General features: G+C 37.2%; 1 protein-coding gene across 3 annotated transcripts; it reads left to right on the forward strand.

Annotated features, from left to right (window-relative positions):
- The first annotated feature begins 1,189 nt into the window (after positions 1 to 1,189).
- C2H5orf63 (chromosome 2 C5orf63 homolog) lies at positions 1,190 to 24,613 on the forward strand. 3 transcript variants are annotated; one of them, XM_070736313.1, is made up of 6 exons: positions 2,079 to 2,093; positions 3,327 to 3,393; positions 4,855 to 4,912; positions 11,746 to 11,863; positions 20,825 to 20,881; positions 24,281 to 24,613. In XM_070736313.1, the coding sequence occupies exons 4-6, from the start codon at positions 11,753 to 11,755 to the stop codon at positions 24,458 to 24,460; spliced, it is 348 nt and encodes a 115-aa protein (XP_070592414.1). In that variant the 5' UTR covers positions 2,079 to 2,093; positions 3,327 to 3,393; positions 4,855 to 4,912; positions 11,746 to 11,752; the 3' UTR covers positions 24,461 to 24,613. The 3 variants fall into 3 exon arrangements, with proteins under 3 accessions (XP_070592412.1, XP_070592414.1, XP_070592415.1); XM_070736311.1 differs by lacking the exons at positions 2,079 to 2,093; positions 4,855 to 4,912 and adding an exon at positions 1,190 to 1,261; XM_070736314.1 differs by lacking the exons at positions 2,079 to 2,093; positions 3,327 to 3,393; positions 4,855 to 4,912 and adding an exon at positions 9,002 to 9,052.

Here is a 24,613-nt window from a genome sequence, read left to right on the forward strand (position 1 = left end):
CACCTACCAAAAAACTACCGTCGCCTTAAAATCTTGTAGAGTACAAGGGTCAAAGTTGTAATGATACATTGTCACGTGACGTATTGCAACTGTCCCTCCCTTCGCTAAAATGGGGGTCGGCATGGCCAGCATGTGACACATCCAGCCTGCAGGCTGTGAGTTTGACACCGCTGTTCTAGAGATTCTCCATCATCCAGGTCATGGTTGTCCTAAAGGTGCTTTTTGGGGAGACAACTGGACTTTCTTGTTTTTTTTTCTTTTGAAGACATTTTGCTTCTCATCCAAGAAGCTTCTTCAGCTCTGACAGGATAGTGAGGAATGGAAGGATTTATACCCATCTTCAAAAGAAAAAACTAAGTCCAGATGCCTCCCGAAAAAGCATCTTTGGGTCAGCCTAAGATATTATTATACAGTGGTACCTCTACCTAAGAACGCCCCTAGTTACGAATTTTTCTAGATAAGAACCAGGTGTTCAAGATTTTTTGCCTCTTCTCAATAACCATTTTCCACTTCCAAACCTGAGCCTCTGAAATTGTAACCAGAAAAGGCAGGGCAAAGCCTCTGTGGGGCTCTCGAGGAATCTCCTGGGAGGAAACAGGGCCAGAAAAGGCGGGGAGAATCCTCCATGGGGCTTCTCTAGGAATCTTCTGGGAGGAAACAGGGCCTTCACCCTCCCTGTGGTTTCCCCAATCGCACGCATTATTTGCTTTTATATTCATTCCTATGGGAAAAATTGCTTCTTCTTGCAAACTTTTCTGCTTAAGAACCTGGTCTCGGAACAAATTAAGTTTGTAAGTATAGGTACCACTGTATATCCAGCATGTGTTCCAAATAAATTACATCAGGGGGAATAATTGAAAGGGAAATTTCATCCTCCCTTTTGAATATTGATAGATCTATGCCTTTTTCCCCCTTTAGTGCTTAGTTTGATAGAATGTGGAGAGTAACTAAAAGTTTATTTGAGGAAATTGACTACTGCTTTATTCAATCATTGACTATCATGTTTCTGATATCTTGGATTTTATCAGCAAATCAGAAATGCTGACCTCACCTTCTGAATGACCTTTGTGGAATGATAAATGTGCAATTTGGTTTATGTGGTTATGTCATTGTTTAAGTGCAAAAGGCTTTTGGGGAAATTGAAAGCTGAATTCCATTTATGCAGGCCTTTCAGAATGGAATCAACTTACCAGATGTTCTGCATTCCAAAGGCTATGATTTATCTCAGCCCAGTACAAAAGCAGCAGGTAAAGCAATGAAGGTGAGAGTAAATGGATCACCAGATGGCACCTGTTTTGTCTCTGCAGCACCCACTGGTTTTTTTTAATTAAAGGGAAAGAACAATTTATATAATGCATATAGTATAATGTGCCCCAAGTCACCGGACGGAGTGACATATAAGTCCAATAAATAAATAAATATACAGTAAACCTGCCTTTTACTTGGCAGTGGGACAAGAGATCTTATCTAAGATTCTGTTGTATATTAAGCAAAGAAAAGCTGCTCAGTTTGTAAATTAAAGGCACCTTAAATATAAGGAGTTATCTAGATGAATTAGAAATTGGCAAGGGTTTGTTTGGAAGTGATGGGAGGCAGGGACATGGAGTTCCCAATAGTATTAATAAGACCTTAATACTTGGTAAAACAGGCTTTATAATGGAAAGATGTACCGTATTTTTTGCTCCATAAGACGCTGAAGCTCCCACTTGCAGGAGCCGCGCCCCCCGCTATTGCCTGCCGCCGCCACTATTAGCACTCCCGATGCCACAAGTGAAAGCCTCAGCCACTGCTATTGCCCTCCCGCCGAGTCCCAAGCTCACCTGCTGCAAAGAAGGAAGGCACGAAGAAGAAAGGCGCGAAAATGAAGGTGTGAAGAAGGAAGCCGGGACACTCAACTTCCGGTTTGGGAAGCGGAACTTCGCGGCACACCTGACCTTGTCTTGCGGCACACTAGTGTGCCGCGGCACACCGGTTGGGAAACGCTGTACTAAGGGGACATGAATAAATCTGTACTACATGTAGCTATCCTTTGTGGCAATGAGCAGCTGAAGAACCAACACTGAATATACACATGCAACACTGCAGAACTAAAGGTTTGTTTGTCTGACATAGTTCAAATTAACTATCTTGACACAATGTCTAAATATACTGTATACTGTATGATGTACTTAGCAGTTGTCAGGTATTTTTTCTAGCAGCCAGAAAATGCTGCTGCTCCTTTCTTGCATTATTACTGTCTGTAGGATGTTTTAAAATGGCAGCTCAGCTGCAAGATAATAACATTCCTGAAGGGGCAAATCTCATTTATTTACTAAGTGTCAAATCTTATAAAGGCTTTTTATCAAGGATCAGGATAAAGCTTTTACAAGAGCAGATAAAAGAGAAGTGCTCCTGCAAATAGCCATATTTAACAGCCAGTTTGTTGCAATAAAATGTAGCAATCACTGCTGTTTATGGTAGTTTATGCAACTTTCTCGTAATATGGAGAGTGGGACCTCTCTGCTCTTTATATGCTCAGCCAATATTGAGTTGGAAAAAATATGAGGAAAGAAGAGTAAATGTCAGTCGTCCCCCCCCACTTCCCCCATTTTAGGAAGAAGGCAAATGATTTATTTTTTAATGTAATATTTATGCATTAGTCTGTTTCCTTCAGCAAACATTTGGACAAGAGGCATGGGATATTTTTAAAAACAAGAACTCAAGTCCTGCTGTAAACCTGCAGATAAAATTTTAGGTTTAGATTTTAAATTAATTTTAGATTTAAATAAAATTTTATTTAGATTTCAAATCCAAAAGGTTTATGAAGTGTCCACCTGAAATCACTATGGTCTGAAATATTATTTACAAGAACATGGAAAATATTTTATTTCTGATTTTCCTAACTACATGTTAAAATCAAACCTCACTTACAAAGAATCATTTCTAACCTTCCCTTCCTTTTTTACTGGCAAAAATAACTAATTATGTATTTTTTTACTCAATGAGAGTACATGCTAGCTTTTTATCTGAACGGAGTGCTAGAAAGCAATGGAAGAATTCCCATTTTTCATTTCTTATGATAGTACATAATTCTGTCTTTTAAAATATAGACGAGTAGCCCACACCACACGTGGGATCAGAGAAAGCAGCATCTTATACGCCAGTCAACAATAATGTCCCATATTCTTGCAAAAAATATAAATGAAGTATAAGCTCTCTTGAATCAAAGTTGTACAGCGACTCTTCAAATAGCAGCTTTAAATTACAGAGAACTGCACATAGAGGTAGGAAAAGTGAAGAGGTTAACTCTACTGTCTACTCTAATCGTATCTCTATATGCTTTTCAGGAAGTTGAACAAAGAGAGCAGGCGATTGCTCGCTGCTAGTGTCTGGAACGGGCTCAGCTTATCAAAGGTTGGTCTTTTGAAAGGAAGGACTCGTTCTTTTCTAATAATGCAGATAAGACGGGTCGGACTCTCATTGCTGGTTATGATGTGTAAATTTGTAGGTTTCTTTTGTTTTAATCCACTGTTTTTCAATCTGATCGACCTTTAGCTTGGTGACTTCAACACCCAGAATTCCCTAGCAAGGAGCATAACACGGTTTACTGTATTGCATATTTGGCCATTACATGTTCATTTATTCATTTATTTTGTACCCCGTCCTTATTTTTACAGATTAATAAAAACAATTGGATCTCAGCACAGAACGTGGATAGCCCACGGTTCACATTTGGATGATACATATAAAAATATCTGGTCTACCAACTTTTTACCCTGTACCCTGATGCAACCTGAGTATTACAATTTCCTATAATTTTTAGCTAGCCTAATCAAGAAAATATACAAATCAGAAGAAGATCAGGGATTGGAACTTGTATGTGTGTGCTATACACACTGCTCAAAAATAAATAAATAAAGAGAACATTCAAATAACACATCCTAGATCTGAATGAATGAAATACTGTATTCTCATTCAATATTTTGTTCACTACAAAGTTGAATGTGCTGACAACAAAATGAAATTGATTGTCAATCAGTTTTGCTTCCTAAGGGGACAGTTTGATTTCACAGAGGTCTGATTTACTTTGAGTTATATTCTGTTGTTTAAGTATTCCCTTTATTTTTTTGAGCAGTATATAACCATGTCCTCATGTGGCACCGCTGCCTCATAGAGAAACTAAATTCAATGGGCTTTATTAAGTCCGACTCTGATGAATGCGTGTTTACAAAAGGGCAAGGTAATGTTTATGAAATTATTCTTGTTTATGTTGATGACATTGTTTATATTGGCCCTAACAAACGTATGAGTGAAGTTTTTGCAAATGGTTTAGAAAGACATTTTACTTTGAAAAGCTTAGGGCATATTCATAATTATTTGATATTTGATTTATTTTGTTTTGAGTTGGGGTGAACGACGATCCTGGAAGCACAGGTCATCCCTAGGGGTGCTAGGGGTTCCTTATCCACACAGTACTTTTCGTCAGATAGTAAGTCATATATGTACCATGTTTGGTTGAAATTGCTCAAGGCGTTCCAGAGTTATGCCAGAACACACATATCTACATGCAGCCAATTTTATATAGATAGATTAGCTTAACCTTGCTACAGATAGCTTCCTGAGATATCTGAAATGGAAAACCATGGTTTAAGTTCTGGTAACAGATTAAAATATAGTTTATGAGACTGGCTACAACCAATATTTTTTTTTGGCATGGTAGTATTAATAATTAATTATAATAATAATTTATTAGACTTGTATGCTGCCCTTCTCCAAAGATTTAGAAGTTACAGTGCCTATACATTCTCTTTCTGAAAAGATAAAATTGATTTTTAAATTTTGATATGAAATACCAATCATATTTTAAATCTCTAGGATTGAGTATGGGAGTACCACTGCATAGCACTAGACTAGGAATGGACAACTAATACAGGTATTTCTCAACTTACAACTAATTGTTTAGTAATTGTTTAAAGTTGTGATGGACACTCCCCAACAGCTACTTATGATTTGGTTCTGAAGTTACAACGTTTGCCCCCCAATCATGTGTGACATACATTTTGTGTGTTTATGGCTGTTTGCAATGCCCTATGGTCACATGGGTACAATTTACAATTTCCCTCCCAGGAACCAGCATTTACTTTGATATTCAGGGGAGGGGGGAAGACCCATTGCAAAAATGGGTTCACCTAATGGCTGCAGTATTTGTTTAATGACCACTGCTATAAAAGTCATAAAATTGAGTCCAGTCATGTGATGACTCACTTTGTGTCCACTATGACTTATAACCATAATTGCCAGGCTCAATTATGGTTATAAGTCAAGGATTGCTTGTATCTAAGTGTTTTGGTTTCAGTTGTCTGTTCTGCTTTTAAACTATGTTTTAGCATTAATTGCACAAGTCTGCACTCTGCTCCTGCCATCTTCTTTCAATATATCCTGAAAGAGCAGATTCTAAGCATTCATTCTATTTTAATTGATCTTAGCTTGTCGTTTCATCCTAGGAATCCTACTGAAACTAGGGTCAGAATCATGTTGTTGTTTTTTACCTTGCAGTAAGTCAGTTAATGTTTTGAGGATGCCTGCTCCTCCTTTGAACATTTTTTCTTCAATGGAGGTTGCTTTATATGCTGCAGGACAATTCTAGAAATCCCCACATCTTAAAGCTGCCAAATTTGGGAAACAATGCTTTATAACAGGGGTCTACAATCTTGGCCACTTTAAGACTTGTGGACTTCAACTCCCAGAATTCCTCAACCAGCAAAGCTGCAGTTATTGAAAGCAAAGCTGGCTGAGGAATTCTGGGAGGTGAAGTTCATAAGTCTTAAAGGGGCCAAGGTTAGAGACCTCTGCTTTATAAGACCACAATTTGATCCTAATATATATAAAACCAGGCACACACATGCTGATAAACACATTTAGGCATTACATTTTAAGCTATATTAAAGAGTCCCTTGGGAGTTGGGCGGCATACAAATTGAATTACATAAATAAATTAGATAGATAGATAGACAGACAGACAGACAGACAGACAGACAGACAGACAGACAGACAGACAGACAGACAGACAGCTAATAGATAGATAGACAGATAGACAGACAGACAGACAGAGCTACAGATACAGATAGATATAGATAGATAGATACACACACACACACACACACACACATGTGACTTATTTTTCTGCAGTGATTCTAACCATTATTCTTTTGTTTTGGCTAATGTATCATCTTGGACAAAAAAAAATCTATAGTCTTTGGTCTGTTTCTGTTCAATTAACATCCTTCCCATGTAGCCTTTGACTTTATTGGTATTCATTATGTTCGAGATACGGTAGAATAATTCCTTTTTGTTTTTCTAGTTAGTTTCCATGTTCCTAATGTTACCTCAAAAATATAGAATTGATAATTTGAGAAAGAATTGGTTAAGAAACAAATGCTGTGACTTGAATTGATGAAACTTTTTAATGAACTTGTGGTTATGTTATCTGATAGCTTCTGTGTGCTTCACCTGTTATTAATATGCATTCCAAATAGTTGGTCTACCAGTCAAGTTTTGGCTGTAGCTATGTACCATAGCAATACAGATAAGATTTTATTAAAAACAAATATTTTTTTGCCCAATCCCAGGCATTGTAATTAATAAGGTATTGGTAAATATGCCACACTTCACCAGCTGTTAGGTTCTAGACACACCTGGCTTATAGCAGAAGCTTCTTCAGGGATACTGACTAGAAAGAAAAGTCAGAAAACATGTTTGAAAAAGAGTGTCAAACTGCATCTATTGTACTGTCAAGAAAACAGCAGAGCTGCTGTCATCAAGGATCAAGCTTGAATTGAGGGCATCTTTATTTTTATCATTTGTGTTTAGAGCTGTTACAGCCATTATTTTGTAGCTCTGGAAATATGTGTTTTTTTAAATCCTAATTAAAAATGGGCAACTGAGAAATTAGACATATTTACAGACAATTAATTCATCTAAATTGTACTTGGCTGTTCTTATTTAATAATATAAAAGGAGATTTATTGCTTTGCTCTTCATCCTGGAATATAGCACTGGCCAAAAGTCCCCCCACCCAATTCTATATTATGTTTGTATGATGAATGTTATGGTTGTTTTCCAAAATGATAAATGAGAAAAAGATGCCAGCAGCCTCTGCAGGTGTTGTTTTGTAGTAATTGAGTTTTACAACACACTTTATCCATATACATTCAGAATTACAATTGAAAGTATCTTATTAAAACAAGATTAAATGATACTTACCTTAAACTAGTAAAATAATTCTTACTTGGTACTCTTAATTATTAGGAGTCTTTCTTCACAGTTGGTTCCTTTTGCTATTAATACACTGAAGGTTTTTATTTTGTTTTTTTACATATCTGCATGTTTTTCCTAGCATTATATTACCTCTCCATACTTATACGGTGGTACCTCATCTTACGAACGCCTCTTCTAACGAACTTTTCAAGATACGAACCCGGTGTTTAAGATTTTTTTGCCTCTTCTTCCGAACTATTTTCACCTTACAAACCCAAGCAGCTGCTGCTGGGATGAAGGGGTTTCTTTTTTTCCCCTTTTTTGAAGAAAGAAAAGGGAGGGGCTGCTTGGAGTAGGAAAGAATTTGCAGAGAACAACGTGCTTGCAAAGGCACTGAAACGGTGTCTTTTGAAGAAAGAAAAGGGAGGGGCAACTTGGAGGAAAGATTTTGCAGAGAACAACGTGCTTGTAAAGGCACTGAAATGGTGTCTTTTTAAGAAAGAAAAGGGAGGGGCAGCATGGAGGAAAGATTTTGCAGAGAACAACGTGCTTGCAAAGGCACTGAAACAGTGTCTTTTAAAGAAAGAAAAGGGAGGGGCGCCCCCCCCTTGCCTTTCTTCCTTCCCACTCACCCTTTAGCCTAGCCTTGCTTCTTCCACCCGCCCCCTTTAGCTGCTCCTCCCTGCCCTCTGTTCGCCTCCCTTCTAAAGTTTGGGATTTTCCTGAAGGATTTGCACGCCTTATTTGCTTTTACATTGATTCCTATGGGAAACATTGTTTCATCTTACGAACTTTTCACCTTACGAACCTCCTCCTGGAACCAATTAAATTCTTATGATGAGGTACCACTGTATAGAGCACAGTTATGTTCCAAAGATCCAGATGACAAGATATTTTTCCAAACCTGGGAAATATCCAGATGTTTGGAATTTCAACCGCCAGAATTCTTACTCCATTTTGCATAATGGTAGAGGAATTCTAGGAATTGATGTACACGCTACTAGAGGATGCCTAGTCTATCCTAGGGTGTTGCAATTGATCTCTCCCTTTAGATGACTAGTCAAAACTGGCTTCTATTAGCTGCCAGCAGTATTAAATGTGAATTGAAAGTCAGGCTATGAATCAATACACTAGTGCTAGTACAATCTCTGTTTTCCCTGCTGACGCCACCCATCCTTTTCAATTAAAGGATGAACTGTACGAAATTGCCGCAAATCATCTTAGAGCAGCTTGGAGACAATGCCAGTGCTGTAGTTCATCACACTTGTCGAAGATAATTGTATCTAACATTTGTGTAAAACAGACCCTGAAGATCATGTGATAAGAGGCAGTTCAAGACTGAGCTGAACAATCCACACCAAGACCTATTGTTGCTTTTCATTTATAATTACTTTGAATCTATCATTGTTGTTCTGGTTTTTCTTTCAACCTTCCAATGCTTTTATAAAAGCTCTACTTGCATGGGAATTTATAACCTGCATTTTATTCTGCTTTATTTGCCTCTTTAAATGTCCCTGTATCCCCCACTTACATCTTTTTTTGGATTTCAATGTGATGCATAATGATAATAGTAAAAAAAACTGACTGAAAGTGAGTACCAAACAAAGGCTAAGATCCGTAATAATAACCTTCCAATATATTCAACTTGCATAGGTAAATAAAATTACTTTTGCCTGACTATGAAGTTTATATTATCACTCTCCTACATATATCTTTGAAGAAAGAATTCCAAGACTAAGATACTCTGGGGAGAGGAAAAGATATTGTATTTCCAAATAGTAATCTTATTCGCCTTTGGCTACAAGCCAAACCCAAGGTAAAAATCCGTGATGGTGGCAAAGTCATTTCTTTGTTATTCCTGTCTACTTTCTGTTTAATTGCCACCTGTTTTCTGTGGTCTTCATTTTTTGTTCCTCCGCTTTTGTCTTTTTGTCTCTGTGTTTTCTCTTTCATTTTTCTTCCTGGAAGTTTCTTTTCTTGCTTGCTTCATAGGCCCTTTTTCAAAACTCATCATATTCTTCTAACCATTGTGTTTGATACGAATTTCTATGTAGCTTGGTTGTTTATTGGAATTTTTGGAGAACTGCCTAAAGTTGGTTTTTGTGCATCTAAAGCCATTGCCAAAGCAATAAAATATTTCAACTTTAAAAATTTTGTCTTACCAAGTGACAGATGGTTGAAGGGTCACAATTTGTCTGCTAACACTATAAAGGAGAATTATACTGCAGTTTAATTTTTACCCTTACAATGATGTGTCATTATAATTTTACTTCTATCCAACATCTTAGATAAACTAAAATTAATTAGTTCTTAATATTATTTTAGAAATGCCATGGATCCAATCTATTTGAATTTCTTGAACGTCTCTTGCACTTGGCCTATTTATGTGAAATTTGTCTTCCAGTAAAAGTATTTTTTAAAGGGAAGACTGTTCATATGTTTAGCTCATTATTAAATGTAGCTAAATGTTTAATTGTTCTGCAATTAAAAAGATATCAAACTAGTTGTAGAACAACAACTGAGCACAGAATATTGAACTTTGTAACTAAAGAATATTGAATTGGAGGATGATCAAGATATATTATGGGACTCTGCAATTCTTGACTCCAAGTGTTCTTATGTAGTGATATTACTATTAAAGAACAGATTTAGTTGCTGATAGTTTTTTTGATATTCTCATCCATCTTAAGAAGAATTAATCTTTTTACTCATTTTATAGTCACCTGAATGTATATGTAAGTGCTATATAAAGAAATAGCATAAATCATTAGTCATTTCCTCTAAGGAAACTGACCTCTCAGTAAAAACCCTTGAAAATGATATGTGTGAGAGGGGAAGACATCACAATATATCAAGCAAGATAGAAGAGAAAGAACAGTGAGTAATTGGACTATAATTTAACATGATCCACAGTTCTAATAATCTGTGCACCAATCCTATCCATTTCATTTGTGTTTCCAGTGTCAATACAAACCAGAGCTCTAACTAGATTTATCTGCGTCACAGATTGTATTGTAGAGTGGTGATTATCAATAGTGTAATCAAACTGTAGATAGGTAGACATAGGCCATAATCCATAACCAGAAATAGACGTGCTTTAAATGTGAATTTCAAAATAAGAGAGGGAGGATAGAAATCTCAGTTGAACTAAATAGACTATGCCCACTAAAATGAATGGCTGCAAAACATTGCAATCTTAAATATATCTGTTAAGATTTATGTCCCAATAGACAAACTGTGACTTATATCCAAAGAGAGAGAGGCATAAAATAGATTGTTTCAAGATATTTCTTCTAAATGTGGGAAGCAGCACATAAACAAAGGAATAAATAAGATTGCCCTGTAAGATTGAAATCTTACATACATTTCCTTAGAGGAAAGTCTTATTTACTGGAACTTATTTCAAGGCGAATATATACGGAATTGCACTGCAAATGAATATAATTCTTTTGAACTATAATTATAATCTTTATAAAGTGTAGTTTCATGTTTGATTTCAGATACACCTTTTTTTAAAAAAAAGACAGACATTTAAAGAAGCCAACAATAAACCTTTTCACATAGAGTATTAACTAACTGTTGGTTCTTCACTTCAATGTTATCTACAAGTTTTTAAGTAACGTTACAGAGTAATTTAATCTGGTCTGGGTTTTTTAGGTTTTGGGGGGTTTTGTGTGTACTGAGTGTAATAAGTTCTTGATGTATAAGAATTCATTTAATAATCATTCAAAATTACAGTGGCATTGAAAAAAATGCCTATGACTATTCTTCACATTATGACCATCATAGCATCCCTAAGTCACATGATCAAAACTCAGAAGCATGGAAACTGACTTGTTTCTATGACAGTTGGAGTGTTCCAGACTCATGTGATCACCTTTTGCAACCTGCCGATAAGCAAATTCAATAGGGAAGCCAGATTCACTTAACAACTATGTTACTAACAACTGCAGTGATTCACTTAACAGCTGTGGCAACAAAGATTATAAAATAGGACAAAACTAACATAAAAAGTCACACTTAGCAACTGAAACTTTGGGCTCAGTTGTGGTAAGTTGAGGACTAGCTGTACATGATTGGTATTTCAGTGAAATATAAAAGCAGCTGTCCATTTGAGTCAATTTGAAGAACTACCAAAATTCGTAAAGCAATATGGTTAGTTTAAGAGTGGTTGAAGGTAAAGCTCTTTATATTCTGCTAATAATGGCTAAGTCTTATTTTGTTTTTGTTTGAAACAGTACAGTTTGTTTACATCACTGTGGTTTGTTAGTGAATTTAAAACAAGCCCTACAGCAAGAAAAATGTATTCATAAATCTAAATTCTGCTTGTTCAATAATAAACATTCCCCCTACACACACGTGTTGTAAAAATAATATACATTTGCATTTTTATTTTACACAGTTCCTTGAGTATCACTCTTGCATGGGACTCTCTATTGATACCTAAGTTACGATTGGGAATTAAAATGTATGGTGTGGAATTAGAAACATATTTTATTATTTCAACAGGAGAAAGATGCCGTGGCTTCACAATTGGACCTTGCATCTCACAAATTTTTCAAAACCACTTCAAAGGATGTTGTGTGGAGCCAGTGCTAAACTACCAGTGTTAACATTGTTCACCAAGGTAAATACTAGTTGATCAAGTAAACCAAGTTACATGGAAATTTAAAACAAATTGAATGGAAACCTCCATTTGCAGCCCTGCCTCATTGTTTTACCATAGAGCAGTGTTTTTTAAATTTAGTCCTTTTAAGATATGCGGACTTCAACTATCAGAATTCCCGAACCAGCATACTGGCTAGGGAATTCTGGGAGTTAGAGTTCATATGCCTTAAGATGGCTAAGTTGAAAAGCACTTGAGATAATAGCTTGGAAGAATAAAAATAGTAAAATGTCGCTGTTTTCTGGCAGTAGCAAGATTGTTACATATAGAATACATGTACTTTCAACAATACTAGGCTTATATCAGGAGGAAGCAAAAAAAATGATTTATCATCTCAGAAACTGGACCAGCCCGATATAATTTACCATAAATAAATGTATTTCTCCCTCAGGCAAAGGGTGTCATATCATGTTTCCCCCTTTTGCCTAAAGAAGCCAACGGTGTGATAGATGAATGTAACATCAACATTGTCCAGGAGGTGCAATGGTTTACTATACCTAGCAGTAACAGGCTAGTTTATAAAATGTGGGATAGGTCTTTGGACTGCCAGGTGTAGGTTCCAAGATCAGAGAGTAGCTAAAAGCTCAGAAGTAACAGTGAATGATGTGTCGCTGTGGTCCTTCTTCTATTCTCTCAGACGATTCTTTCATTTTCTAATGGTAACAGCTGGTCTCCAAAGCTAAACATGGCCACATATTAATAAGTCAAATTTGCATATGATTATAAGCACTGTGCTTTTTTAGAGCATGCAGGGCTGCAAGTATAGCAAAACTTTCCCTGCTTTCTCCAAATAGACCAATCCTTTTTATGGATGATTTCTTGGACTTTCAGCATTAATTGATCCTGCTGGTGTGTTCATTTCATATCATGAATAAAATTCCAAGAAAACGTTGGGCAGATTATACTTCCGTTTGGCTGTGCTCCTCCTTTCTTGGTATTGGAATGATGCAAACTCTACAGTTCCTGCCCTTTAGACACTGTGGTCCCTTGATCTTAGCAACCTCCTTCAAAATTTACATATAACTCATAGCTTGAGTTTGATTTGAAGGATTGCAGACTTTGCTAGTGTCCTGACATGTTCTCATGAACCCATGTTTGTTTTCTAATCTGAATCGTTTCAAGCTCTGATATATTCTTTTTAATATGTTTGTCCTATTCTTTTTAATATGTTTGTGAGTGACATAAGGGAAGGTTTGGTAGGGAAGGTTTGCCTATTTGCCGATGACTCTAAAGTGTGCAATAGGGTTGATATTCCTGGAGGCGTCTGTAATATGGTAAATGATTTAGCTTTACTAGATAAATGGTCAAAGCAATGGAAACTGCAGTTTAATGTTTCCAAATGTAAAATAATGCACTTGGGGAAAAGGAATCATCAATCTGAGTATTGTATTGGCAGTTCTGTGTTAGCAAAAACTTCAGAAGAAAAGGATTTAGGAGTAGTGATTTCTGACAGTCTCAAAATGGGTGAACAGTGCAGTCAGGTGGTAGGAAAAGCAAGTAGGATGCTTGGCTGCATAGCTAGAGGTATAACAAGCAGGAAGAGGGAGATTATGATCCCGCTGGTGAGACCACATTTGGAATACTGTGTTCCGTTCTGGAGACCTCACCTACAAAAAGATATTGACAAAATTGAATGGGTCCAAAGACGGGCTACAAGAATGGTGGAAGGTCTTAAGCATAAAACGTATCAGGAAAGACTTAATGAACTCAATCTGTATAGTCTGGAGGACAGAAGGAAAAGGGTGGACATGATCAAAACATTTAAATATGTTAAAAGGTTAAATAAGGTCCAGGAGGGAAGTGTTTTTAATAGGAAAGTGAACACAAGAACAAGGGGACACAATCTGAAGTTAGTTGGGGGAAAGATCAAAAGCAACATGAGAAAATATTATTTTACTGAAAGAGTAGTAGATCCTTGGAACAAACTTCCAGCAGACGTGGTAGATAAATCCACAGTAACTGAATTTAAACATGCCTGGGATAAACATATATCCATCCTAAGATAAAATACAGAAAATAGTATAAGGGCAGACTAGATGGACCATGAGGTCTTTTGCTGCCATCAGACTTCTATATTTCTATATATACACAGTAGTACATAAAGATTGGAGGTTGAAGCATTCTGGGTATTTGTGTGAGCAGAAATCTGACTTAAGAAGTCATTATTGAAGCAAATTGAATAGCTACAACCGAAGGCAGATTTCTTTACATGAAATATCTTATAGATACTTGCAAAGTCTAGCATCTAGCTAACTACCTCCTATTGAGTAGAGCATCAAACAGCATGTATTCTCTATGTTTTCCTGGGAAGAAAGGGAGAGGAAAGTGCCATTGGATTTACAACCTCCTACAGTGAAGAAATGTATTGATTGCTTACAGTATTAGTTAATGACCCTTGATAACAGAATTAATATCTCAATTCAGTTCATTTGTCAGACAAATGTTTCTGTTAAGAAATAAACAATTTTAAAAGAAGGGGAAAATATGCAAAATATAGTTGGATTTCAGCCTATTTTATTTAGCTGATGGGATTCAGGCAAATTGAGCTAAATTTTTATTCTTGCATGTGATTCTAATATAACAAAGTTGCTTCAGCGCTAGCTATGTGGCCTAAGCTCTAAATAGAAAAGAAACTATGAATAATAGTATGATGGGGGAAGGGGTAATTATTAACTATGAAAAATAATGTTTTGCAAAGCTTTAGCTGTAACACAAGCTGAGTCTCAGCAGTCTGAAATTCAGTCAGCATCAAAGCTGGCTTAGGTGACTCATATGGGCCAGTCACTGTTTTTCAGCTCAATCCACTTCATTGAATTATTATTGTAAGAAAAAAATAGGATGAGGAAGCATTATCTAGTGATGTATGATAGAGAGAAAGAGAGAGAGAAAGAGGAAAAAAAGGAAGGAAATTAATTAATTGCATTTTATGCATGCTTGTTTTTATTAAATAAACATTTCTGCACAGAATGTTAAAAATGTCCCCAAAGTAGAAAAGCTTAGTTCCTTAGACCAGTGTTTTTCAACCAGTGTGCCGTGGCACACTAGTGTGCCGTGAGACATGGTCAGGTGTGCCGCGAAGCTCAGAGAGAGAAAGAAAACAAGAGAGAGAGAAAGAAAGAGAGAGAGAGAAAAGAAAGAGAGAGAGAGAAAGAAAGAAAGAAAGAGAGAGAAAGAGAGAGAGCGAGAAAGACAGCAAGAGAGAGAGAGAAAGAAAGAGAGAAAGAAAGCAAGAGAGAAAGAAAGCAAGAGAGAAAGAAAGCAAGAAAGAAGAGAATGAGAGAGAGAGAGCAAGAGAGAGAGAGAGAAAGAAAGAAAGAGAGAGAGAGAAAGAGAGAGAGAAAGAAAGAGAGAGAGAGAGAAAGCAAGAGAGAAAGAAAGCAAGAAAGAAGAGAATGAGAGAGAAAGAGAGAGAGAGAGAAAGAGAGAGAGAAAGAGAGACAGAGAGAGAGGGAGGGAAGGTGGGAGAGAGAAAGACAGAGGGAGGGAGGGAGGGAGAAAGAGCAAAAAAGAGGAAGGAAGGAAGAGAGAAAGAAAGGGGTGGAGAGAGAAAAAAGAAAGGGAGAGAAAGAGTGAGGGAGAGAGAGAGAAATAGAGTGAAAGGGAGGAAGAGAGAGAGTTTTTTTGCCCAAACTTTTTTACCCCTCCCCCCGCTCAATGTGCCCCATGGTTTTGTAAATGTAAAAAATGTGCCGCGGCTCAAAAAAGGTTGAAAATCACTGCCTTAGACAGACTAAAATACAGGCTTCTTTTATTACTAATATTCTCATTTTGGATCCATTCTATCCAGTTCCAATTATGCTTTTAAGTAAACAGAAAAAATTATGCTGCAAAGAATGCACAGAAAGAATTGTAGATGCCCAGAAGGTATGTTTGTTCTCTTGCAAAATTGCAGCGGGAGAATATTTGATAGTTCTCTAAAGGGGTATTGCCTTGCAGCAGGAGGCTAAGAATTTTATCTCTAAAATTATTACTCTTGGAGAAGGTTTTTCTGCGTATATCAGTATTCCTGGAATGCAAAATGTTGCACTGACTTAGAATGGAAATAATGAACCTGGCAAAATATCAGTCTAGATTCTTCTGGCGCATGAACTTTGTGGAATTATATGTGGACTAATAACCACACTTGAGAAAAGACCACTTCTCTTTGCCCTGCACTATGTAGTTCATGCTGGCTTTGGTGTACTGCAGGGGTGTCAAACTTGATTTCATTGAGGTCCACAACAGAATTATGTTTGACCTCGGGCAGCTGGGTGGGTGTGGTCAGCTTGACATCACTCATGTTGGGGGCACTTGGGGTAGCCCAGGCAGGGCTGGGTGATCCTCCTGCAGCCCTCTGCCAGGAAAAATGGAGCTCGGGAGAGCCTCACGTGGCCTTCCCAAGCTTCATTTTTACTGGCAGAGGCATCATGGGCCGCTCCTTCATTGTTTACAAGGTGGCCCTGTGGATCTAAGCACCTTGAGCAGAGGTCCCCAAACTTGGCAACTTTAAGACTTGTGGACTTCAACTCCCAGAATTCTCCAGCCTGCATAGTTAGCTTGAGAATTCTGGGAGTTGAAGTCCACAAGTTGTACAGTTGGCAAGTTTAGGGACCTCTGACCTTGAGTTTGATAACCCTAATGTATACTTCATGGACACGGAAGATTCAGAGTAGATTAAAATGATCCAAACACATGCAGCATTGATTAAATCTATCAGGGTTCGATATGGCAGTAGGAGAAGCGTTCCAACAATTTAAAGGTTGGTTTTGCCAGGATGGAGCCTAGTTGAACTTTGGATAGGACAGCTTCTAAAGATTGTCTCCCTGAATGCCAGTCTCAGAAGTCCCTTTATTCTTTAAAGAGCACTTGGAAATAAAGTGTCAGAGGAGATACTTAAGCGATGGTGGTGCATGGCAAGGAGTAAATCTAGCTGAACACAATATTGACCTAAGTTCATGGCTACATCTTTATGTATATGTACAGAGCCATCCAAAGGCCCTTTTCAAAGTGGCCCTATCCTTTTAGGGAAGGATAGGTTAATTAATAGTCTTATTAATATTAACATAAATAGTCTCCTGTGAGTTCTTAGAAGAGTTATTTGCAGTTAAATCACATGCATCAGCTCAAAGCTAGAAGCTGGATGAATAGAATCCAAAAGGTGATAAGAGTAATATATAGTGATGTTACTTGGAAAGAGTTTGAACATGTTTACTTTGAAGAATTACGTACATAAACCCTTGGTGAGATGAGGTCTGCAATCTGTGGACTTAATTTCTATCCTCTCAGGCTTATATTTGATTCTAGGGGTAGAATAACCCAGGAAGCTGAATTTTAACCTCAACATGAGCTGAAATCATGTCCATGAAGGCTATTACCATATTTTTGGGAGTATAGGACACACCTTTTAATCCCCCAAAAGAGGGTGAAAACGTGGGTGCGTCTTTACACCAAATGTAGGCCTACCCACCCAGCCACCCCCACCCTTTGGCCTCTCCCTCCCAGCAGAGCGTGCTAAACCAAGCAACTTATCAGCTTCCTGACCCTCAGCTGAGTGAGGCAGGCCAGCTGTCCATGTGTTAAAATGAAAGTGAAACTAAAGCTGCAAAGAGGAAAATTGGGAGGGAGAGGGAGCATTTTATTTTCTTGTGCTGAATTTGGATGCAAGGAGGTAAGTTAATAACTATAAATGTCAAATTATTCAAATTATTAGACTTATTTTTTAAAAGACTGCTTTATTATTGTTCTAGACAACTTAACAAAATGAAGAAGCTTTTTTAAAATAAATGCTTGATCTGAAGAGCCCCAGTGCTTTTGTATCTTTTTTAAATATCAGAGAATAATGCATACTTCCAGAAAGCTAATTTTAACAGCTCTGTACAAGCATAGTCCGAAATGTAACAGTGTCCTGTTTAGTATTAAGATAAAGTAGCTGATTTAAATCCCGACTTTGTCATATTTGGAGTACATCGATTTAAATAATTGGGAGGAGTTACTGTGATTACATTTAATAAAACTTTCTGGCATTAATATACAGCCATAATGTACATTTCTCCAATTCTTTGCTATTTCTATGAGTCAGGCACACATGTACAAAAATACACAGCAAACAGTATACAGTGTTCCCTCGATTTTCGCGGGTTCGAACTTCGCGGAAAGTCTATACCACAGTTTTTCAAAAATATTAATTAAAAAATACTTTGCAGGTTTTTCCCCTATACCACGGTTTTTCCCACCCGATGACGTCATATGTCAGCGCCAAACTTTTGTCTGCATTTAATAAATATTTTTTTAAAATAAACTTTAATAAATAAACATGGTGAGTAATAATCTGAATGGTTGCTAAGGGAATGGAAAATTGCAATTTAGGGGTTTAAAGTGTTAAGGGAAGGCTTGTGATACTGTTCATAGGCAAAAATAGTGTATTTACTTCCGCATCTCTACTTTGCGGAAATTCGACTTTCGCGGGCAGTCTCAGAATGCATCCCCTGCGAAAAACGAGGGAACACTGTATATCATCTGTGCTGTTTTCTGTTGGGCAAATTGCTGGGAGGCAGAGGCCTTTTTTCCTTGTTTATCTCCACCAAAACAAAAGTGTGTCTTATATTCCATTGCATTTTTTACTCCGAATAATGCAGTATGTCCCTTCATCTTGGACTTATGTCATCAAACAAAATAGTGTGGATGAGGCAAGGGGGAAAAGTCTCCTTACCTAGTCCTCCAGAACTACCTTCCATTTTTACTTTTTTCTGAGAAACTCTCACTGGGTGGGAACCTAAGGTTTTCTAAATGCCGCTAGCATCATCATTAGACATGCTGGATGGGACTGATGAAAAGGTGAAGTTCAACAACACCTATAGAACTGCAGGTTCCCTGCTAGTGTGCTGCAAGCTAAACGTAGATATGGATTAAATATTTAGCATGCATTTTTCCCCAGTGTATAATATGTGGGATAGAATCTGTCTTTAAAAAAAATAGTAAGAAGCTGCAGTTAAATGCAGAGGCTGAACTCTATTTGTACACTTCATGTTACAGGGTGCACTAAAAATTGACTTAATCTTCTCCACTTGCAGTGTGGAAAAGGGTCACTGAGGGCTGTCATTATTGGCCACTTTCTCCCAGGAATTAGCTAATTTAAAAATGGTATTCCCTCATTTCATTTATTCTTACTGTAGAGCAATGATGAATCACTTGTGTTCTATCCACTGTTATTTGAATTGGCAGAAAACTAGACAACATAATTCTGGCAACCTGTATTCTGCCACAGGCACAATGCTGGCAAATAATGCTGTTTTTATTTACAAATGCTGTAGTAAAACAACAAATTTCTCTTCTCTTAGCAATTGTTACCGGCCAGCTGTTACCATAGTTAGGATAGTTAGGTCCCTTTTGGACAGGGTTTTGGAATTATTTTGAAATAATTAAACCTGTGTCACAAAGAAGCTTGGTACCACCCAAATTTGGAATACTTTTGAATACATTTGCACAAATCACTTGTGCCAGAACAGAATAACAGGCTCCTTTTGGATATAAATTTATCACAATTCTAGAGAATCATCAAATCTGTATTGAAAGAAGAGCTGAGAAAAGTTGTGCCACAAACCAATGAAAAAAATGGCTAGCTCTTTCCTCCTTCATTATGCAGTCCTTCAACTATCATCACTGAGAGCTACTGTTTAGACCAGGGGTCCCCAACTGCCAAGCCGCGGACCAATACCGGGCCGTAGGGCATGTTGCACCGGGCCGTGGAGTCAGCGGCTGCTGTGGAGCCGTCGAGTGCCAAGCTGTTTCCTGTCTCTTTCCCCTCCTGTTCACTTGGGACCGCCGTTTGCCTCGGGCCAAGAAAACTTTTGCTTGCTTGCTTCCTTCCTTTCCTGTCTTTCTTTCCTCGTCAAAAGTGGTCTATTTCTTCCTCACGAAGCCCTCGCTCTGCCTGCAGCTCAGATGGAAAGGCTTTGGCATTGTGCAGCTCTTTTTTGACTAGGCTCCCCCACCCTATTCCCAGGGGCCTAGGTGGGAGCGAAGCCAGGGGTGTGCATGTGACCATGAAGCCCCCACCACCAGCTCCGTAATTTTCTTTTGGAAGGATTTCTTGCTGCAAGAAAATTACCAGACCTGGCAGTGGTGGGTGCTCCAAGCAGGCAGCAATCGCAAAGGAAGGCGACTGTGTCTGTAGAGGCACCTCCCCCCCTCTGCGATTCCTTGCTGCAATCCCAGCCAGAGCGGGCGGTGAGGGGGGTGTCCTCTGAAACTGCCGGAAGGAAGGAAGGAAGCAAGCAAAAGTTTTCTCCCTCAGGTGGATCGCCTCAGCCTGAGGCAAATGGCGGTCCCGAGTGAACAGGAGGGAAAAGAGACAGGAAACTGCCCCCTCCTACCGTTCCTCCCTCTGTCACCTTGGCTCCACCGCAAAATTAAAAAGGGGGGGAGGAAAGGGAGGCAATGGAACGATAAGCTACACCCCCATGCTTAATCCCGCCCCCAATCACACCCCTTTCCGCCCCCATCGGGCCATAGAAAAATTGTCTTGCTGAAACTGGTCTCTGGTGGAAAAAAGGTTGGGGACCACTGGTTTAGACGATCCAGGTATCACAGCCAGGAATTGGTTCAGAGGCCTGGCAGGTATAGGGAAAGAAGGCATTTTCAGCAAATACAATTTTTCTTTCTGGGCAGAGCAGAATGACCTTGGAAGTCAGCATTATAAGGACATGACGGAAAAAAGATTGCCAGCATATATTCCAGAGTTAGGTTATCTGTCCTATTTCAGGCTCGCCTTTTGAAATAGGACAGATAATTCTGTCAATTCCACCTCTCTCATGCTTCTCTTTTAATCCAGGATACAGAATCCAATGTCAACTAATGCTGAAAAATATTGTCAAAATGGATTGATAACATGTTAACAAGCTTTTCATTACTGTCTGCTTTCTTCCCCCCCCCCCCACCTTTAAGCATCCCTGTCCTTTATGTGAAGAAGCCAAAATGATTCTTGAACCATATAAACACAAGGTAAGTTAATAGAGTCCACAACATTTAAAATAAGTAATCAGAATATACCTGTCTACAGAAGCATATGAATGCCTTGGCATCTGGACAAAACACAGTAAATTAGAAATGCTTGAATTGAATAAACCACCACGAAACAATCTGTTATAATTCGTATATTTCTTTTTTTAAATTCAGCAAACATTTTAAAATAGGTTTCTTAAAACTGGATTAATACAAAGTAATAATTTTATGAGAAGCCCATTTTATTTTCCCCACTCTTCTATATGCTTCCATATGATTACCTATCATACTATTCTTTTTCAGGATAAACAAAATTATACAAAACACAGCAAAGGACTAAAAAATTACTAGGCCAAAGATGTTAAAGGCCCAAAATAAGGAAATGAAAAGGAAGCATAGTGAAAATTAACTTATGCCAACACTACTCTGTATAATTTTTCATAGCTTTCTGTCCCTGCAAATCATCCTTATTTCTGCCATATCCATATGCCCCTTTATACACTGCCTTTTTTTATTTCAATTTTCTTCCTATTTTTGAGGAACTCATTAACTCTCCTGGCATTTCCCTTCCTCTTGACCCATTCATAGTACAGTCTTAGTAGGAAATGCCACAGATTGAGTAAGTCTACTAATCTAGTCTATATCTTTGGTATCTTAAAGAATATAAACATATTTTTCAACATGGATTATTCCATAATGAACTTTCCACGGGTAAACCAGTCAAAATAATCCAATGTTGTAGGCACCAAAACGAAGGAGCATTAATTTTTAACCTAAACAGGGATTCTGATACTTGTCATGGAATCAAAGAGTAGCTTTCAAGTTTAGCCTCCAAAGGAGCTCAATTCTGAAGTTATGAAGGTCCAGCGATGACCATGACAGTGGGAGAAGTAACATCTTTCCAAATAGATAGTTATAATTTGTGCAATACATTTATTGTGATCATAAGTGGAGGTCTATCTTTAGTCAAGCTGGTCTCCAGAAGTGCTCAGTATGTTATTGCTGGATATTATATTTGTGTGCCAGCTGCCAATTTACTTTAGGGCATTAGTTCCCATATCTTTCCCCCCCCCCCAAAACACCCTATTCCAGTGAAATCATTTTTCTATTGCCGCCTTCAAAAAAGTGTTAATACTTAGTATAAAGGTATAATCCAACATTACTTATGGGTAAATCATTCTTGTTGAACCGTATAAATAAAATCTACCAGCAGACAAATAATGACGGATAAGTATGGTATGATATAAATCTTTTCACCTAATGGTTAACACACACATTTATTACAAGCACTCATTATTTTAATAATATGGTACAAACTTCATGATTCCTGTAAAATCCATCCAATTTCTTATACTTTCTGGTTTATAAATCAAGTTTATTCCTATTTATAGTTGCAAATAAAAAGATTGTATACTCTAGAAAAGGGAACTCATGTAAATTTCCCCCAAAATATTGTCTCTACTTTCTCCTTAGATTTAACTGACGTTTTCTAAAAATCCCCCTCTGAGACGGATGGAATGGTGATAATCCTGCATCAGAGTTTTAAAAATTGATTTGGAAACCTCATATGCCTTGATTTAGGCTTCTTGGGAGAATATAAATTATTTATTTATTTATTTATATATAAATTATATTTATATATTTATAAATAGAAATAAATTTGTGATATATTTATTATTTATTTAATTTATTTATTTATTAGATTTGTATGCCGCCCCTCTCCAAAGAGCTATTCTGGCTATATCTTCATTAATTCTTCTCTGGAGCTGCCTGCCTACTTTTTTTTGGCATATATCCCTTGCTAGTTTAAGAGTCTTAGCTTCTTTGTTGGCATTAAAAAAATCCCTGCCAGGTATTTTTAAAAATAACCAGTGTTTGATTGTTGATTTTGTTTTGTTTCCAATTGTTAGTAATATCTTGGTTTTAATTGTGATGGCTCATTTTATTGTAAATCACCAAGAAACTTTGCCGGTAATTGTTCTCAATAGTGTTTCATAAGTACTAAAATTGGAAATATTTCATGATAAAATAATCCAGTATTATGTATTACAGTCCCTACCAAAATAATTGCCTCAAAATCCTTGTGGTTTTGATTTACTCCATTTAAATAATTTAGATAAAGCAAATGTACAGATAAAGCTGTTATTGAAACAGAAGATAGCTGTGCTATCTTCTTGGAAGTTGTATTAATTGCTTTTCTAAAAATATAGCTAGAATCCCAATCAATGGGATTTCCTTCCTATAAAATGTCTGATTGGTTTTTTTGCCTATTTAGGAACCTAAAACTGGTGCTTTGTTAAGCAGGAATGAGTTAGTGTAACTGTTTTCTGAAGCTGGAATGACAGCAAAGGAGAAGAAATATGACTGCGCTGAAAATTTGGCCAACATGTAGTTCAAGACAAATGTTTGCTTTAATTACTAGACTCAACTCACTGAATTTGCTTTATTCTTTATTTATTCTGCTCCAAGACCTCCGGGAAATGATACCTTCTATGTATAATGGATCCAGAAGATTATTAGACCAACCACTGATTTGCCCTAGAATAATATTGGGAGGTTTGAGCTACAGAGCTCAATCATAGAGATGAGATCATTCCACAAAGCAATCTGAAATCAGATCTAATTCGGGAAATTTATTCCCCACTGCCATTTTATAAGTCTTTTATCTTACCAAATGGAAGCAGTAGAGATCTCCCCAACCTAATAAGCCTAATAAGCCTTTTATTAGTACCCATCTCATGTATATAAATAGCTTTATATTTATGTGTGCTACCAATACGTACTTGATAAAATAAAATAAATAAAATAAATAAATAAACTTACATGGAGGTAGCCAAAGCTTATCTAGGATGCTTGACAACCCACCCACCCCCCAAAAAAACCCTAAGAGTGATTTTGTGCACAGAATATACTGAACCAATATGATTCAAGGGATTAACACAAACCTAAGTTCAGTAGACTCCAATATAAACGAATCCTACAAGCTGCATTCTTCCAACATGCCGGGCTAAAATATGATTGACTGGATTGCAAGTTATTGTGCAAATATAAACTATGTGCAGTCTTTCATCACACTGCTGGCAAATTTCAAAATCACTTGTTCATTTGTAATCTAAATGCCTCTGTGGACAAATTGGGAAAGTGTTTCTCTTGACATTTTTATTCTTAACAATAGTCCTTACTGGGGTCCCCAAATCTTATTCAAACCATTCAAAAATTCTTGCTGAAAAAAATAAACCTAATCAGTTTTTTTCAACATAAGTATTGCTTCACAACCTAAATAGATTTTCATTGAGATCACTTCAATTCTTTTACTAGGATTTATAACTATGCTCTTCTAATGTTTGGCTGCTAGCTATTTTATTGTCCATTTGTTTCATTTTGTTTCATTTTTTACAGTTTACTTTGGAGGAAATAGATATAACTCTACCTAATCATTCAATCTGGCTTGAAAAATACAAGTATGAAATACCGGTCTTTCATCTGAATGGGAAATTCTTAATGAAGCATCGGGTAGATATCCCAAAACTAGAAAAGCAGCTTTTGAATTTAGAATTACAAGATGAAAGAAACAAATAAAGAAAAATGAAGATATTTAACTTCAAACCATAAGGATTGCATTGATCATTTTTGTATTGCCTTCTGTACAAAAAAAGAGTCTACGGAGAGGGGCGGCATACAAATCTAATAAATAAAATAAATAAATTACCCTGCAAATTTTATAATCAAGTA

This window comes from Erythrolamprus reginae, chromosome 2, assembly GCF_031021105.1.
Source record: "Erythrolamprus reginae isolate rEryReg1 chromosome 2, rEryReg1.hap1, whole genome shotgun sequence".
Lineage (NCBI taxonomy): Eukaryota > Metazoa > Chordata > Lepidosauria > Squamata > Dipsadidae > Erythrolamprus > Erythrolamprus reginae.

Bases quoted from the DNA above. Each gene is read 5' to 3' on its own strand.
- C2H5orf63 (XM_070736311.1), top strand. From the start codon at position 11,753: ATGCCGTGGCTTCACAATTGGACCTTGCATCTCACAAATTTTTCAAAA. The intron at 11,864-20,824 runs GTAAATACTAGT...CCCACCTTTAAG, and splicing joins TGTTAACATTGTTCACCAAG to CATCCCTGTCCTTTATGTGA. The intron at 20,882-24,280 runs GTAAGTTAATAG...CATTTTTTACAG, and splicing joins TTGAACCATATAAACACAAG to TTTACTTTGGAGGAAATAGA.